Below are 18,198 nucleotides of genomic sequence, written 5' to 3' on the forward strand. Positions count from 1 at the left end.
AGTACAGTCAACTGTGGGCAAACCAAGTGCTAGGTGCACAAAGATAGTGCCGTTACAGCCCCCAACATTAAAAAAAAGGGGGGACTGCCACATTAAATTAATTACTAAACAAGAAGAATGAGCAGTTTACAATGGGAGTAGCTTCCCATAGCAATTTAAAAAACCTTCGCCAGTTAAAAACAAATGGTACCAAACTGACATAGAATAACTAAGAATGAGAAAAACAGCACTTACATAAAAGAGTTACTAGATTACGTTTATGTAAGTTAACGAGTGCCGACCTCCACTGACTGCTTAGGACTTTAGAATGAAGTAAACAGCAGTTACATGAAACAGCTAACAGATTACAGGTACATAAATTGACGAGATGCGACCTCCTCAGTAAAGGTGGTATCGGCCGTGTGGCGCGTAGAAGCACAGCTCCAAAGGCACTATGGCCAAGAGTCCCATAAGATGGCATACCACGCTGTCCCTGACGCTGTAACAGACTAAAGGCGTGTCTAAGTCGCGACCACCACTACACAACAACTCTCCCGCAGTTATGACACTCAGCGAGAAGACTAAAGACGAATAATCATTATAGTACAGACAAACTGTGGGTATCACAAAAGATGATGGAATAGAAAAATAATCGCAGAAGTACTACCGAGCATGGACTACCAAACCTAAACAGCAAGAAATTTTCTACTCAATTCGACTCCTCTCCGATTTACAAAAGCACCAGGAGCGAGAAGGGTGCGTCAGTGAGTCTCTTACACGGCCGAAACAATCACGCTCACTGTAAAAGAGAAATGTATCCTTTCAGACAAGAAGTAGGTTTCTCAGAGCCAAAATTCACATTAGGCGGACAAGCAATGTGGGAGCTTAGTTCCATGGCCAGAAAACAGCTACCATGCGCGACCAGATTACCACATGGCAAATTACTCAATTTCGGAAGACCTGAGTGGGCTCTACACTAAGAAAGCCATTGTACACTTCCCCTTAAGCAGTCGGCACGATGATAGTTTTACGCGATCGACTTTCTAGTCTTAATTGACTCTCGAGACAGGTGTACGTACTGGAGTGCCCCTGGCGTTTAATTCACGTACTTAATCTCGTCTGCTTCGAGTGACCACTTTAGTTTACACATCAGCGCCAAAACTGAGTGTGCTGTGATAACTGTCTGCTGTGCAGCTAAGCCTCTGAATGGTGAAAGTTTTTCATAAAAAATCGAAATATAGTAACAAAATGCAGGAACAGGCAATGATAATAGTGTTTATTAATGACCAAAGCAGAACTGACAGTGGAAGTTCCTCTCAAAGGTCGTGTAGTAAATGCTTTACACGTCTAAGAACTGACAGAATAGGAAAAGTGTCATCCTAACATTTCAGAATATATATATTTATTTTCTCGAAAATATGTATTTGCAAACACATTAATCGGTATCAATAACGCAGTAAATAGAGCCTTTTTGGTTTATCCTTTGTATTTTGTTTTCTTCCTAAGTACCCAAAAACATCGAACATTATTTTTCTCGTCAAATAATTCTGACTTTATCACTGTTGAAATAATTTTCATTAAAGCACGTTTATCGATTTACGGTCAAATTTATGCGTGGTGTAGGCTTTCTCCCTGTAAAAACAAAATACCATTTTTGGTTTCAGTTATTTGGTATGTCTAGAAGGAGAAGGAAGAAAATACCAGGAGCTTATTAACTTTAAAGTGTGCCACAAAACAAAGCAAACAACGAAATAAGAATTAAGAAGACACGAAAGAACAAGATCAATTTCTATAACAGGAACCAGATGGACTACGATGGGTTAACTTCTGAGACAAGGCGCGTGTTGCCGTACGTATAGTCGTACTGTGGGAGATTAGTAAACACAGCGGCTTTGAAGCTATCACATGCTGCACACTACATCAATGAACGGAAGAGAGATCGCATAACACTTTCATAATAAAAAGAACGTCATGTCATGTATTCAAGAGCGTTTTATAAAATAAAAATGCTAATTTAAATGAAAGTAGGTAACTGCGTCAAAGATATTATACCACCCTCTGGCGGCTTCTCTGTGCATACTGCATATACTATGGGAGAGGGAATTTTGTCGTGTGCTACGGTTGTTACTTTGTTGTCAAATGTTGTATGTCAACAGTAATGTGACTGGGTGGTCTCGCGTTTGGTTATTTCTTGCAGGTTATTGCGTGTGATAACGTTGGTTTATTCCCGTTATTATATCATAACGGGACTGTGTCGTGTTGTGGCGGAGTGTTTGTCGCTTTGGTGTTAAACGAAATACTACGAGAGAACGTTATTTCTTTGATATGAATTGGGTTTTCATGCTGTATCTGCTATTTACCACCGTTCATGTTGTTTCACTAGATACAAATGGCTACTGTTCGTCTGACAGATTTGACGACGATGACAAATGCACGAAATTACCATCCTCCAAGGTTAAAGGTATGGTATTTTAGTACTTTAAAGTACTTTATTTTGAGCTGTTTGCCAGGATATGAGCATTATTGTAGAAGTTGTATGCTTCCAGTACCACACATTTTTAAGATATGTGTAGTAAATTTCGTCCGTAACATAAATTGATAAACTGCTTCAAAAGTTTCGGCGTTTTATTTAATCTTGGGTTGTTGCTGTGAGATGGACGTCTCGGTACTTAACTTTGTACGTTTTAATAACTTTTGCAACGATAATAACAAGAAAATGCAATTTGAACACTTGTCTACCTTTATACCTCATTTTGTGTCTTAAATAAAAAAAATTGTTATTTGATCCAAATTGAGAAGCAAAGAAAACGACTGCCGTTCAGGAGAAAAAGTATGTTTTTGTTATCACTGTAAGCCGTCGAAATATTTGTGATAATCCCGTTGCATATTCTATAGCAATGTTGTTGTCAACATGACTGCCAGTTACGCGAAAAAAAATTAAGTGATTGTAAACTCTATAAAAATCTTTAGCCTTGCGACACACTCTTTTGTACTAGTAAGAAACTATAGCTACAACATCATAATATATTTACTTAGCACTTTCTCAACTGTATTTGTACATTATTCTCAGTAAACCATAACGATACAAAGTACCTTTTACTTGCATCATTTCACCGCCTGTGTATTGTACTGTCATTTCATAAACAAAAGGAACAATTTTCTGCATTCGTCCATAAGTACTATAATTTTTCTTGTTTTGTATTCGAGGGGAAACGGCAATGTGTAAGTTACGGAAGTGCACAAAATTGTGATCTTAGTGTTCACACTGAAGTTGTGCCACCTGTCTTGGTGTACCTTTATTTGATTCTCTTTAATGCTCTTTTGCCAGTCAGTCAAATCTTCCATTAATTGTAAAGTTGACATTCAGACCTCAGTCTCCTGCCCATATACGGTGGACAAGTATTACTCATATATAAGTGGCTCTTAAAAATAAACTACACAAAAATTTTTGTGTAATCACAGGTTCAACATTACATCTGGTTTCCTCTACAAACATACAAGTGCTGCATAGTGGAGGACATGTGGGGCTATTATACCTCATCACCATTTGTGCTTTATTCATGATACTGGGAAAAAACAGTTGCTCACATTCTTTTAAATGTTTCCATGTTTCAGTGATGTTTGCCATTGTGGTACTTTCATAATTTGTGTGATGAAATAAAATGTTCATAATGTTGCTCAGTGGTGCCATATTCCCTAAATTTTAGTGGTACATAGTTCCTTTCTTTTAGTGTCTTGGAATTTGTTGTGCATTTCTATAATCCTGTGGGACTGACAAAGTAAACCACCCATAGATCTTTGTCTAGTAAAAGACCTTGGTTAAATTCATGGTACTCCCTGGGTGTTTTCATTAATAGGTCTGTAAGGGTAGTGCACACAGTCTCGTAAGGCCTCTTAATGAACTACTTAGGCCTGAGTAAGTAGGGGTAGCTCCATTGTTTGAAAAGCTGACATCTACATGTTGCCATTAGCACAGGATCCCCTTTTTTTGTTGAAAAACTACAGACGCCCTTCCTTTGCTCATGTCTTGAATGGCATTAATAACAACATGTTTTTGTGATTCATTGTGAAATATACACACTTTTTAAAGAAATATCTCAGTGCTTGTGCAGTTCTCTTTCTTAATGTAAAGACAGATCACCACAGGTTTTTATTTGTTTTTATTATTATGAGGGGATCTTCAGATATTTGTGCAATAAAACGCAGTATTACTTGTTTCGCTCTGCCAGCAAGAGAATGACTTCAAAAGTTCTCCATCTGACTGTACCACACCACCAGGCTACGAGGATCTAAAGATGGTCTTGTTGACAGAGTGAAACTGGTAATAAAAAGCAGACAATAAGCAATCTGAGGTGGTTTGCCTCTCCAGTAATTCCTGACTCTTGCTGTGTTTCCTGCGGGTGGTGCTTCTGTTTGCTAAATTTTCTTATTATTTTAGTTACTGTGTCATCTTCATTTTCAATGAAATGTAATGTGTATCAAACAAAAGTTTTTTTTGTCATCATGTTTTTTATTTCTCACTTGTTTGAAAGACATTTCTGTTGGCTGTAGTTTCGTCCATTTAAATATATATATTATCACTTTCTGGTTATCATTTGTTTTAAACACACATTTTTTTCTATAATACTTACATGAATATCATCGTTTTAAGGCTTGGTAGCATTTACTACATTCAACTTAAAATTATCAATAACATATCAAATGAAAGAGTAACCAAAACAGTTTTCATTACAAGTGTTCAATGTGAGTACCATTCACCATACAGCACACATTAAGTCGCTAGGCAAGTTCATCCCTAACACTGATCAGTGTTGCAACAACTGCTTCAGTCCCGTTTGTTTAATTGGGTTGATCAGCAGGTAGTGGAAGCACATATGCATGATCCTTTATGAACAACCAAAGGTATCGCAGGATGTCGGATTGAATGAATGTGGAGGCCATGCAAAACAGACTGTGTCATCCAGCCCATGGCAGCCAATCTGGTGGTCGGGTACTATGCCATTTAACCAGTCGTGTACTCAGTTATGTGAGTCAGGTGTGCACACCATCTTGCTGCCAAATAAGGTTCTGTGGTTCAGCTTCTTCCAATTGAGAAAAGAGCCACCAGCTACAGTTGCTTCACCCTTAAACTTTCTGTCAAGATATGACACAAATAACATTCAATTTAGGGGTGTCTCGTTGCAACTGTACCATGTTAAGGGGATTTGTATTATGTGTGTTTACATTTCCACTTAGGTGAAGTGTCAATCACTGAAGATGACATGATTCAGATAATCTTCATCATCGTGTAGCAACATTTCATTTGCAAAATTGGCACACTAACCATAGTCTGTAGGTTTAGAGCTTTAACAACTGTAAACGATAAGGACATAGTTATAAACGTCTCCATAAGTTTCCACAGTCACGTCACCGGAATTGCAAATTCAGGACTAGCTTTCGTAACTGATTTCATAAGACTGACTCACTTGTTCAGCATGCCCTTCAGCCACTCTTTGTCATCCCACACTGTTTCCTTTGCAGAGACAGAAGGTCTCTTCAAGCTCCGCCATGCGAGTCTGAGGGTTAGAATAGGCCCGAGGTATTCCTGCCTGTCATAAGACGCAACTAAAAGGAGTTTCCCACTTTTTGGCCCTTAACGCTTTTTGGGACAGGTATTCAATGCCCACTTAACTTGGCTTCCCCATCTTCAGGACAAGCAGTGGCGGCACCTTAATATTATTTGATGCCTGAGCTACACCAACTGGGGTACTGATCTTCTTACACTACTGCAGCTGTACAAAGCCCTCTTACAGTCTCATATTGACTCTGATTCAGCATTGCCCTCCACACTATGCTTGCTGGACCCTATCCACCACTGTGGAATTTGGCTCGCGACCGGAGCCTTCCGAATGAGCCTCGTGAATAACATCCTTTTGGAAGCTGGCTTTCTTCCGTTGCGGCTCTGGTGGCAACTATTGCTTGCAAATTATACCGCTGACATTCATAGTTTGCCCCGACATCTGAATTACCGTCTCCTTTTTTCTAACACGGCAATCCATCTACCGCAACGGTGGCCCAGAACTGGGAATCCCCTCGCTGTCCATGTCTGTTCGCTTCTTAATGAACTTGACATTTTCCCCCTACCACCTTTCCTGCAGGTCCATTTCCGTACAGCTCCATGGTCCATACCTTGGCCATGACTTCAGCTAGACCTATCGCAAGGCCGAAAAGACTCCGTTCCACGTTAGGCCCTCTGTCGGCAATTACTCTCTCTTCTCGGCGAGTTCCAGGACTCAGAAATAGTCTACAACGAGGGATCAATGGTCGACAGTCTTGCTGGTTTCACTTACGTTCACAATGTACGTACTGAACAGTGCTCCTTGACAGATGGCTGCAGTGCTTTCACTACAGAGTTGATAGCCATCTATTGTACCCTCGAGCATATCCGCTCTTGTGCCAGTGAGTCCTTTTTCATCTGTAGTGACTCCTTTAGCAGCCTACAAGCTCTCAACCAGTGGTTCCCTCAACACCCTTTTGTAATGACTATCCAGGAGTATCTTTATGCCCTCAGGGACAGTGGACATTCAGTGACCTGTATTTGGATCCCAGGAATCTCGACATACCAAGCAGTGAACTTGCTGACAGCCTAGCAAAAAAAGACTACCGATAAACCAACTCTGGAGACCAGCCTGCTGGAGACTGATCTCTGATTGGTCTTCTGCTGCAAAGTTTTTGCAATCTGGGATACTGAATGGCACACCCTCAGTATCCCAAACAAACTCCATGTTATCAAGGAGACAACGAATGTGTGGCAGTCATCCATACAATCCACTTGCAGGGACTCTGTTGTCCTTTGCCAGCTCCGCATCAGCCATACTTGGCTAACACATGGTCATCTCCTCCGTCGCGAGGACCCACCTTGCTATCGTCGTGACTCCTGTATAACTGTTGTCTGCCTCTTGCTGGATCGCCCAATTTTAGCCACTCTGTGGCGGACTTTTAACCTTCCCAGCACTCTACCTACAGTGTGGGCAACAATGCCTCAACGGCCGATTTAGTTTTACGTTTTATTCATGAGGAGGGGTTTTTATCATACCATGTAAGATTGGGTGCCTGGCCTACTCTCCGAGGCCTCCACCCTCCCTTCCTTTTACGTCTTTGTTGCTCTTATTTTGCATTTTGTTTGCCTTGTTGTTTGTCTGTTCCCTATGTGTGTTCTTCTCGCATTGTCTTTTATGCTGGTGATTTTAGTATGTTGCAGAGTGACTGGCTCATCATTTTTTATCCTTGTGATCAGCCAGCCCAAGCCATCTGCTATGTCATTTTATTGCCTTCCTCTACCTTTCCATTTAGTGTATGTTTCCCCCTTTTTTTTCGCTTCTTTCATTTTCTCTTTTGGTGTGGTTCCCTGTCGGGTTTACCTCCTTTTACTTCCCTCAACTCCTTTGAGTTTGTTTTACCTTGAGACTTGTTTTCTTGAGGAACAAAGGACTGATGACCCTGTAGTTTGGTCCCTTTATACCCCAAACCAATCAATCTCTTCAAGCTGATGATACCATCTACAGATGTTATCACTTGGAGGATTACAGTGGAATGTAAAATGGAATGCATGTTGCACCATAACTACAGATTCAGACCTTACAAACTGTTGTTGTTGTTGTTGTGGTCTTCAGTCCTGAGACTGGTTTGATGCAGCTTTCCATGCTACTCTATCCTGTGCAAGCTTCTTCATCTCCCAGTACCTACTGCAACCTACATCCTTCTGAATCTGCTTAGTGTAGTCATCTCTTGGTCTCCCCCTATGATTTTTACCCTCCACGCTGCCCTCCAATACTAAATTGGTGATCCCTTGATGCCTCAGAACATGTCCTACCAACCGATCCCTTCTTCTGGTCAAGTTGTGCCACAAACTTCTCTTCTCCCCAATCCTATTCAATACTTCATCATTAGTTATGTGATCTACCCATCTAATCTTCAGCATTCTTCTGTAGCACCACATTTCAAAAGCTTCTATTCTCTTCTTGTCCAAACTATTTACCGTCCATGTTTCACTTCCATACATGGCTACACTCCATACAAATACTTCCAGAAATAACTTCCTGACACTTAAATCTATACTCGATGTTAACAAATTTCTCTTCTTCAGAAACGCTTTCCTTGCCATTGCCAGTCTACATTTTATATCCTCTCTACTTCGTCCATCATCAGTTATTTTGCTCCCCTAATAGCAAAACTCCTTTACTACTTTAAGTGTCTCATTTCCTAATCTAATACCCTCAGCATCACCCGACTTAACTCGACTACATTCCATTATCCTCGTTTTGCTTTTGTTGATGTTCATCTTATATCCTCCCTTCAAGACACCATCCATTCCGTTCAACTGCTCTTCCAAGTCCTTTGCTGTCTCTGACAGGATTACAATGTCATCGGCGAACCTCAAAGTTTTTATTTCTTCTCCATGGATTTTAATACCTACTCCAAATTTTTCTTTTGTTTCCTTTACTGCTTGCTCAATATAGAGATTGAATAACATCGGGGAGAGGCTACAACCCTGTATTACTCCCTTCCCTACCACTGCTTCCCTTTCATGTCCCTCAACTCTTATAACTGCCATCTGGTTTCTGTACAAGTTGTAAATAGCCTTTCGCTCCCTGTATTTTACCCCTGCCACCTTTAGAATTTGAAAGAGAGTATTCCAGTCAACATTGTCAAAAGCTTTCTCTAAGTCTACAAACGCTAGAAACGTAGGTTTGCCTTTCCTTAATCTTTCTTCTAAGATAAGTCGTAAGGTCAGTATTGCCTCACGTGTTCCAGTATTTCTACAGAATCCAAACTGATCTTCCCCGAGGTCGGCTTCTACTAGTTTTTCCATTCGTCTGTAAAGAATTCGTGTTAGTACTTTGCAGCTGTGGCTTATTAAACTGATGGTTAAAGCTGCATGCCCTCGGGGAAAATTACGGCCGTAGTTTCCCCTTGCTTTCAGCCGTTCGCAGTACCAGCACAGCAAGGCCGTTTTGGTTATTGTTATAAGGCCAGATCAGTCAATCATCCAGACTGTTGCCCTTGCAACTACTGAAAAGGCTGCTGCCCCTCTTCAGGAACCACACGTTTGTCTGGCCTCTCAACAGATACCCCTCCGTTGTGGTTGTACCTACGGTACGGCTATCTGTATCGCTGAGGCACGCAAGCCTCCCCACCAACGGCAAGGTCCATGGTTCATGGGGGCACAAAAAGCTTTCTTTTCACAAGTATCTCTTTTTGCTACTAGCACTTGCTAACAGAATAACAGAATACACAGGAAACAGTGCATGCACTCCGGCACGATGATACAAACAAAACTGTTTTAGTTGTTTTTTCATTTGAGCTCCCTGCCGCCATTGGATAAGCAACAGCCAGCAGCAAGTCATACTCTTAGCACACTTATTTGTTTCATAGTTTAATTCTTAATTTCTTTGCGTGTTTTTGGGTACTTGTATAGTTTAATTCGCAAATTCCGGGCGTATTATAGTAGTTGAGAGTTTTAATACCTGTATAGTGTAAATTTACATAGTCATCAGTCATCTGTTTGTTTTGAACGGCTTTTGAGATAAAAGAGAGGGGAAAATTTTTTTAGGTATGGATAGGGACTGCGCCTGTTGTGTACAGATTCAGGGGGAATTGATCACCATCTGACCAGCTGGAAGCTGTGTTGCCCGTGGTCGACAGGCTCCAGGCTGTTGTCCTGAGCGGCGGTGACATTGGGACACCCGAGGCAAGCATTTTGGCGCCTCTGGAACCTGTAGCATCACCTGGGATCTCTGATGCCACTGCACCCTCGGATTTGGGCATCTCTGCCACTCGACACGTGTCGGGGTTGCAAATCCCTAGGCGGAAGGTGAAAGTTGTTGCTGGCCGCAGAGCTGTACCCTTACACCTCTGTAACAAGTTTGAGTTACTGCCCACTGCTGGAAGTACTTCTGATCCAGCAAGAGTGGCCTCACCTGTTGCGGCAGTGGCCGGTCTTCCTAAGAGGTCCGGACAAGCACAGAGGGTGGGATTGCTTGTCATTGGGAGCTCCAATGTTAGGAGGGTGATGGAGCCCCTTAGGGATATGGGAGCTAAGGGTGGGAAGAAAGCCAATGTGCACTCCGTGTGCATACCCCGGGAGTGATCCAAGATGTGGAAAGGGTCCTTCTGGATGCCATGAAGGGTAAAGGGTGCAGCCAACTGCAGGTGGTGGCTCATGTTGGCACTAATGATGTGTGTCGCTATGGATCAGAAGAGATTCTCTCTGGTTTCCGTTGGATATCTGAGTTGGTTAAGACTGCCAGTCTTGTTAGCGAGATGAAGGCAGAGCTCACCATCTGCAGCATCGTCGGCAGGACCGACTGCGGACATGTGGTACAGAGCCGAGTGGAGAGTCTCAGACATTTCTGCGACTGTGTAGGCTGCAGATTCCTCGACTTGTGTCATAGGGTGGTGGGGTTTTGGGTTCCGCAAAATAGGTCAAGTGTCCACAACACACAGGAGGTGGCTACACGGGTAGTAGGGGCTGTGTGGCGTGGACTGGGTGGTTTTTTAGGTTAGACAGTCTTGGGAAAGACCAAAAAGGGCTCCAGTCTCAAAGGGTACATGGCAAAGAAACGACGAGAATTGACCAAGCAACAGTCGGTATTGTAGTTGTAAATTGTTGTAGCTGTGCTGGAAAAGTACCAGAGCTTCAAGTGGTGATAGAAAGCACTGAAACTGAAATTGTTATAGGAACAGAAAGCACTGAAGCTGAAATTGTTATAGGAACAGAAAGCTGGCTAAAGCTGGAGATAAATTCTACCGAAATTTTTACGGAGGCACAAACGGTGTTCAGAAAGGACAGATGAAATAAAGTAGGTGGTGGTGTGTTTGTGTATGTTGGTAGTAGTTTATCTTGTAGTGAAGTTGAAATAGATAGTTCCTGTGAATTGCTATGGATAGAGGTTATACTCAACAGCTGTACCAAAATAATAATTGGCTCCTTCTACCGCCCCCCGACTCAGATGATATAATAGCTGAATGGTTCAAAGAAAACTTGAATCTCATTATAAATAAGTACCCCACTCATACAGTAATAATTGGTGGAGACTTTAATCTACCCTCGATTTGTTGGCGAAAATACATGTTCAAAGCTGATGGTAGACAGAAAACATTTTCCAAAATTGTACGAAATGCTTTCCCTGAGAATCACTTTGAACAATTAGTTCATGAGCCCACATGAATTGTAAATGGTTGCGAAAACACACATGACCTCTTAGCCACAAGTAATCCTGATCTAATAGAGAGCGTTATGATGGATACAGGGATTAATGAACACAAGGTCATTGCAGCGAGGCTCAAAACCGTATCAACCAAAACCACTAAAAATAAACGCAAAATATATCTATTTAAAACAGCAGATAAAAATTCACTTGATGCCTTCCTAAGAGAGAGTCTCCATTACTTACAAGCTAATTATGTAAGTGTAGACCAGATATGGCTCAAATTCAAAGATATAGTATCGACAGCAATAGATAGATTCATACCGCATGAGTTAATAAGAGATGGGACTGATCCACCACGGTACACAAAACACGTTAGAACACTGTTGCAGAAGCAAAATTCAGAAGAACTCAAAATTCCCAAGCTTGGCTAAGTTTCACAGAAGCTCGAAATTTAGTGCAGACATTAAAGGGAGATGCTTTTAATAGTTTCCACAATGAAACATTGTCTCAGAATATGGTAGAAAAGCCAAAGAGGTTCTGGTCATATGTAAAGTACACCAGTGGCAAAAAACAGTCAATAGTGTCACTGCGCAATAACGATGGAAATGTTACCGATGATGGTGCCTTAAAGCGGAGCTACTAAATACAGTTCTGTGTAATTCCTTCATGAAAGAAGACAAAGTAAATATTCCAGAATTCGAAACCAGAACAGCTGTTAGCATGAGTGACATAAAAGTAGATATCTTAGGTGTTGCGAAACAACTCAAATCACTTAAGAAAGACAAGTGTTCCAGTCCAGATGGTATACCAATCAGGTTCCTTTCAGAGTATGCAGACACAATAGTGCCTTTCTTAGCAACCATATACAATCGCTCACTTGACAAAAGGTCTGTTCCTAAAGACTGAAAAGTAGCACAGGTCACACCAATATTCATGAAAGGAAATAGGAGTAACCAACTGAATTACAGACCCATATCACTGACCTCAAGTTGCTGTAGGATTTTGGAGCATATACTGTACTCGAACATTATGAATCACCTTGAAGAAAATTACTTATTGATACATAACCAACATGGATTCAGATAATATCATTCTTGTGCAACACAGCGAGCTCTTTATTCCCATGAAGTAATGACTGTCGACAAGGGATCTCAGATCGATTCCATATTCCTAGATTTCCAGAAGGCTTTTGATACTGTTCCTCACAAGCTACTATTAATCAAATTGCGTGCATATGGAGTATCGGCTCAGTTGTGTGACTGGATTCGTGATTTCCTCTCAGAGAGGTCACCGTTCGTAGTAATAGACGGTAAATCATCGAGTAGAACAGAAGTGATATCTGGTGTTCCGCAAGGTAGTGTCATAGGCCCTTTGCTGTTCCTGATATACATAAATGATCTAGGTGATAATCTGAGCAGCCCCCTTAGATTGTTTGCAGATGACATTGTAATTTACTGTCTAGTAAAATCATCAGACAATCAATTGCAATTACAAAATGATCTAGAGAGAATTTCTGTATGGTGTGAAAAGTGGCCATTGACACTAAACAAAGAAAAGTGCGAGGTCATCCACATGGGTACTAAAAGAAATCTGATAAATTTTGTGTATACGATAAATTGCACAAAACTAAGTGCTGTCAATTTGACTAAATACTTAGGAATTACAATTACGAGCAACTTTAATTGGAAAGACACATAGAAAATATTGTGGGGAAGGTGAAACAAAGACTGTGCTTTGTTGGCAGTACACTTAGAAGATGCGACAAACCAACTAAAGAGACAGCCTACGTTACACTTGTCCATCCTCTGCTGGAATATTGCTGTGTAGTGTGGGATCCTTACCAGGTAGGATTGACGGAGGACATCGAAAAAGTACAAAGAAGGGCAGCTCGTTTCATGTTATCGCGCAATAGAGGTGAGAGTGTCACTGATATGATACGGGAGTTGAGGTGGCAGTCACTGAAACAAAGGCGGTTTTCTGTGCGGTGATATCTGTTTACGAAATTTCAATCAACAACTTTCTCTTCCGAATGTGAAAATATTTTGTTGACACCCACCTACATAGGGAGAAATGATCATCATAATAGAAATAAGAGAAAGCAGAGCTCGAACAGAAAGGTTTAGGTGTTCCTTTTTCCCACACGCCATTTGAGAGCAGAATGGTAGGGAAGTAGTATGAAAATGGTTCGATGAACCCTCTGCCAGGCACTTAAGTGTGGATTGCAGAGTAACCATGTAGATGTAGATTATTTCTAATTGTAAGCTGAATGTAATAAATGCTGCAAATCCTCCACACCCTGATACTCATTTTGAAATGCCTGGTACATGTGGCCTATTTGTGTGTACCTGTATAATCTTCATTTTCTAAGCTGCTGAATTTATACCTTAATTAATCCTCATATTATTCCATATTCTTCCAAAGTTTGATCTTACCAGTTCCTTTTCCTATTGCTTTTTTGTGGAAGAATGTGTGAAGGACAAACATGTTGCTCTTCATGGCCATTGTACAGATATATAATCTGTCTCCAGCATCATAGCTAAAGTTTCCCACTGAAGACTAGACCTTTAGCTTTATCCTACTTCTGTATTAAAACTTCCACTTACCACCAGGTAAGAACAGGACAGAAACTTCAAAAATGTGATGCCACAGAACAGTACTGAATGTTAAGTGAATTATCTTGTAACTGAAGTACAGTTATTGAATCAAATCAAGGAGTAAAGAAATTAATCTTGCTATTTGGATTTATATAGTCTTGATACCAAAATTTATGCCTTTTGATCTCTTTCCTCAGTTACAATGTTTATAGTTCCCTTATACTACAGCTACACAACCTTTGCACTTTAAGATCACGTGTGTTCATTTTGTACTGATTTGCTACTATGTGGGGGACTTCAAAAGGTAAGTTACACAATAAGGAATATACGTATTGAGATGCCAATGTCAAAATACCTAGACTCGTGAACAGAGGTCGACAAGAGGTTCGTGAACTAACACCACTTATTGCCCGAACCGCCCGTTTCTGAGACAAAAATATCCTTTTAGAATGAGAAGAGTTAACCCAAAATATAATACCATATGACAGTAGCAAATGAAAATAACCAAAGTAGACTAATTTTCGTGTCGAACGATCACTCACTTCTGATACCGTTCGAATAGTAAAAATAGCAGTATTAAGTCTTTGAACAAGATCCTGAACGTTGGCTTTCCACAACAGCTTACTATCTATCTGAACACCTAGAAATTTGAACTGTCCAGTTTCACTAATCATATGCCCATTCTGTGAAATTAAAATGTCAGGTTTTGTTGAATTGTATGTTAGAAAATGTAAAAACTGAGTCTTACTGTGATTTAGTGTTAGTTTATTTTCTACAAGCCATGAACTGAGGTCATTTACTGCACTATTTGAAACCGAGCCAATGTTGCACACAACATCTTTTACTACCAAGCTAGTGTCATCAGCAAACAGAAATATTTTGGAGTTGCCCGTAATACTAGAGGGCATATCATTTATATAAATAAGGAACAGGAGTGGCCCCAACACTGATCCCTGGGGCACCCCCCACTTGACAGTATACCACTCAGACCCCACATCACAGCCGTTATTAACATTGTGAATAATGACCTTTTGCTGCCTGTTGCTAAAGTAAGAGGTGAACCAATTATGAGCTACTCCCCGTATTCTGTAATGGTCCAACATCTGGAACAATATTTTGTGATCAACACAATTAAATGCCTTAGTTAAATCAAAAAATATGCCAAGCATTCGAAACCTTTTGTTTAACGCAGAGAAAAGAGAATATAGCATTTTCAGTTGTTAAACGACTTCTAAAGCCGAACTGTACATTTGATAACAAATCGTGTGATATAAAATGATCAATTATCCTTACATACATAGCCTTTTCAATAACTTTTGCAAATACTGATGGCATAGAAATAGATCTAAAATTATCTACATTATCCCTTTTGCCCTTTTTATAAAGCGGCTTTACTATTGAGTACTTTAATCGCTCAGGAAACTGACCATTCCCAAAGGAAAAATTACAAATATGGCTAAATACAGGGCTAACATGTGCAGCACAGTACTTTAATATTCTGCTAGACAGTCCATCATAACCATGAGAGTCCTTGTCTTCAGTGATTTAATTATTGACTCAATCTCCTCTTGTCTGTGTCACAGAGGAGTATTTCAGACATCAATCTCGGAAAGGCATTTGCCAAGAGAGTTACATGATTTCCTGTAGAAACTAAATGTTTATTTAATTCACCAGCAATGCTCAGAAAATGATTGTTAAATACTGTACATATATCTGATTTATCAGTAACAGAAATATTTTTACTGCGAACTGTGCTGCTGACCAGACACTTCCTCACAACTGACCATATGGTTTTAATTTTAGCCTGTGAATTAGCTATTCTATTTGCATACCACATACTCTTTGCCTTCATGATAACATTTTGAAGCACCTTACAATACTGTTTGGAATGGGCTACTGTAGCTTTATTGTGACTACTTCTAACATTTTGATATAATTCCTGCTTTGTTCTACATGATATCCTTACCCCACTAGTCAGCCACCTGGGCTGCCCATTACTGCTAGTACCATGTTTAGAATGTTCTAATGGAAAGCAACTCTCAAAGAGCATGAGAAATGTGTTAAGGAAAGCATTGTATTTATCATCTATGTTATCGTCACTATAAACATCCTGCTACTCTTGTTCCTTGACAAGGTTAAAAACTCTCTGTTGCTGTTGGATTAACTTTCCTACATAGTTTGTAATTAAATATGACCTTGGTTTGAGTACAAAAGCCTTTTAGTGTTAAAATTTGTGCATCGTGGTCTGAAAGGCCAGTCACACTTTCACTAACACAATGCCCATCTAGCAATGAAGAATGAATAAAAATATTGTTTATGGCTGTGCTACTGTTCCCCTGCACCCTAGTTGGAAAAAATACAGTTTGCATCAGATCGCATGAATTTAAGAGATCTACCAACTTCCTTTTTCTTGCACCATCTTATACAAAATTTATATTGAAGTCACCAGTTTCTGGTACTTCCTACAAAGTGAATCAATAACCCTCTCTAGCTTGAGCAGAAATGCTCTGAAGTCGGAGTTAGGGGACCTATAAACAACAACAATTAGAAGTTTAGTTTCACTAAATTCAACTACCGCTGCACAACATTCAAATATCTGCTTGGTGCAGTGTCGTGATACGTCTATGGACTCAAATGGAATACTGTTTTTTATGTGCAGAGCCACTCGCCCACCCCACAAGGAACTCCTTGAGAAACAGCCGGCTAATCTGTAGCCTGGTAAAGGAAGCCTCTGAATTGTTCGATTATTTAAGTGGTGCTCTGATATACCAATAATTTCATGCTCAACATCTATAAGCAGTTCATCTACATCTACATTGATACTCCGCAAGCCACCCAACGGTGTGTGGCGGAGGGCACTTTACGTGCCACTGTTATTACCTCCCTTTCCTGTTCCAGTCGCGTATGGTTTGCGGGAAGAACGACTGTCTGAAAGCCTCCGTGCGCGCTCTAATCTCTCTAATTTTACATTCGTGATCTCCTCGGGAGGTATAAGTAGGGGGAAGCAATATATTCGATACCTCATCCAGAAACGCACCCTCTCGAAACCTGGCGAGCAAGCTACACCGCGATGCAGAGCGCCTCTCTTGCAGAGTCTGCCACTTGAGTTTATTAAACATCTCCGTAACGCTTTCACGGTTACCAAATAACCCTGCGACGAAACGCGCCGCTCTTCTTTGGATCTTCTCTATCTCCTCCGTCAGACCGATCTGGTACGGATCCCACACTGATGAGCAATACTCAAGTATAGGTCGAACGAGTGTTTTGTAAGCCACCTCCTTTGTTGATGGACTACATTTTCAAAGGACTCTCCCAATGAATCTCAACCTGGTACCCGCCTTACCAACAATTAATTTTATATGATCATTCCACTTCAAATCGTTCCGCACGCATACTCCCAGATATTTTACAGAAGTAACTGCTACCAGTGTTTGTTCCGCTCTCATATAATCATACAATAAAGGATCCTTCTTTCTATGTATTCGCAATACATTACATTTGTCTATGTTAAGGGTCAGTTGCCACTCCCTGCACCAAGTGCCTATCCGCTGCAGATCTTCCTGCATTTCGCTACAATTTTCTAATGCTGCAACTTCTCTGTATACTACAGCATCATCCGCGAAAAGCCGCATGGAACTTCCGACACTATATACTAAGTCATTTATATATATTGTGAAAAGCAATGGTCCCATAACACTCCCCTGTGGCACGCCAGAGGTTACTTTAACGTCTGTAGACGTCTCTCCATTGATAACAACATGCTGTGTTCTGTTTGCTAAAAACTCTTCAATCCAGCCACACAGCTGGTCTGATATTCCGTAGGCTCTTACTTTGTTTATCAGGCGACAGTGCGGAACTGTATCGAACGCCTTCCGGAAGTCAAGAAAAATAGCATCTACCTGGGAGCCTGTATCTAATATTTTCTGGGTCTCATGAACAAATAAAGCGAGTTGGGTCTCACACGATCGCTGTTTCCGGAATCCATGTCGATTCCTACATAGTAGATTCTGGGTTTCCAGAAATGACATGATACTCGAGCAAAAAACATGTTCTAAAATTCTACAAGAGATCGACGTATCAGATATAGGTCTATAGTTTTGCGCATCTGCTCGACGACCCTTCTTGAAGACTGGGACTATCTGTGCTCTTTTCCAATCATTTGGAACTCTCCGTTCCTCTAGAGACTTGCGGTACACGGCTGTTAGAAGGGGGGCAAGTTCTTTCGCGTACTCTGTGTAGAATCGAATTGGTATCCCGTCAGGTCCAGTGGACTTTCCTCTATTGAGTGATTCCAGTTGCTTTTCTATTCCTTGGACACTTATTTCGATGTCAGCCATTTTTTCGTTTGTGCGAGGATTTAGAGAAGGAACTGCAGTGCGGTCTTCCTCTGTGAAACAGCTTTGGAAAAAGGTGTTTAGTATTTCAGCTTTACG

The 18,198-nt window shown here is 40.8% G+C and overlaps 1 protein-coding gene across 1 annotated transcript in view; it reads left to right on the forward strand.

Annotated features, from left to right (window-relative positions):
• The first annotated feature begins 2,063 nt into the window (after window positions 1–2,063).
• LOC126469911 (O-glucosyltransferase rumi homolog) overlaps window positions 2,064–18,198 on the forward strand; it is a 134,472-nt gene continuing 118,337 nt past the window's right edge. Inside the window, exon 1 of the mRNA XM_050097275.1 lies at window positions 2,064–2,440. Coding sequence (XP_049953232.1) covers window positions 2,305–2,440 — 136 coding nt within the window. The 5' untranslated portion in view covers window positions 2,064–2,304. The remainder of the gene's footprint in view (window positions 2,441–18,198) is intronic.

This window comes from Schistocerca serialis, chromosome 3, assembly GCF_023864345.2.
Source record: "Schistocerca serialis cubense isolate TAMUIC-IGC-003099 chromosome 3, iqSchSeri2.2, whole genome shotgun sequence".
Classification (NCBI taxonomy): Eukaryota; Metazoa; Arthropoda; class Insecta; order Orthoptera; family Acrididae; genus Schistocerca; species Schistocerca serialis.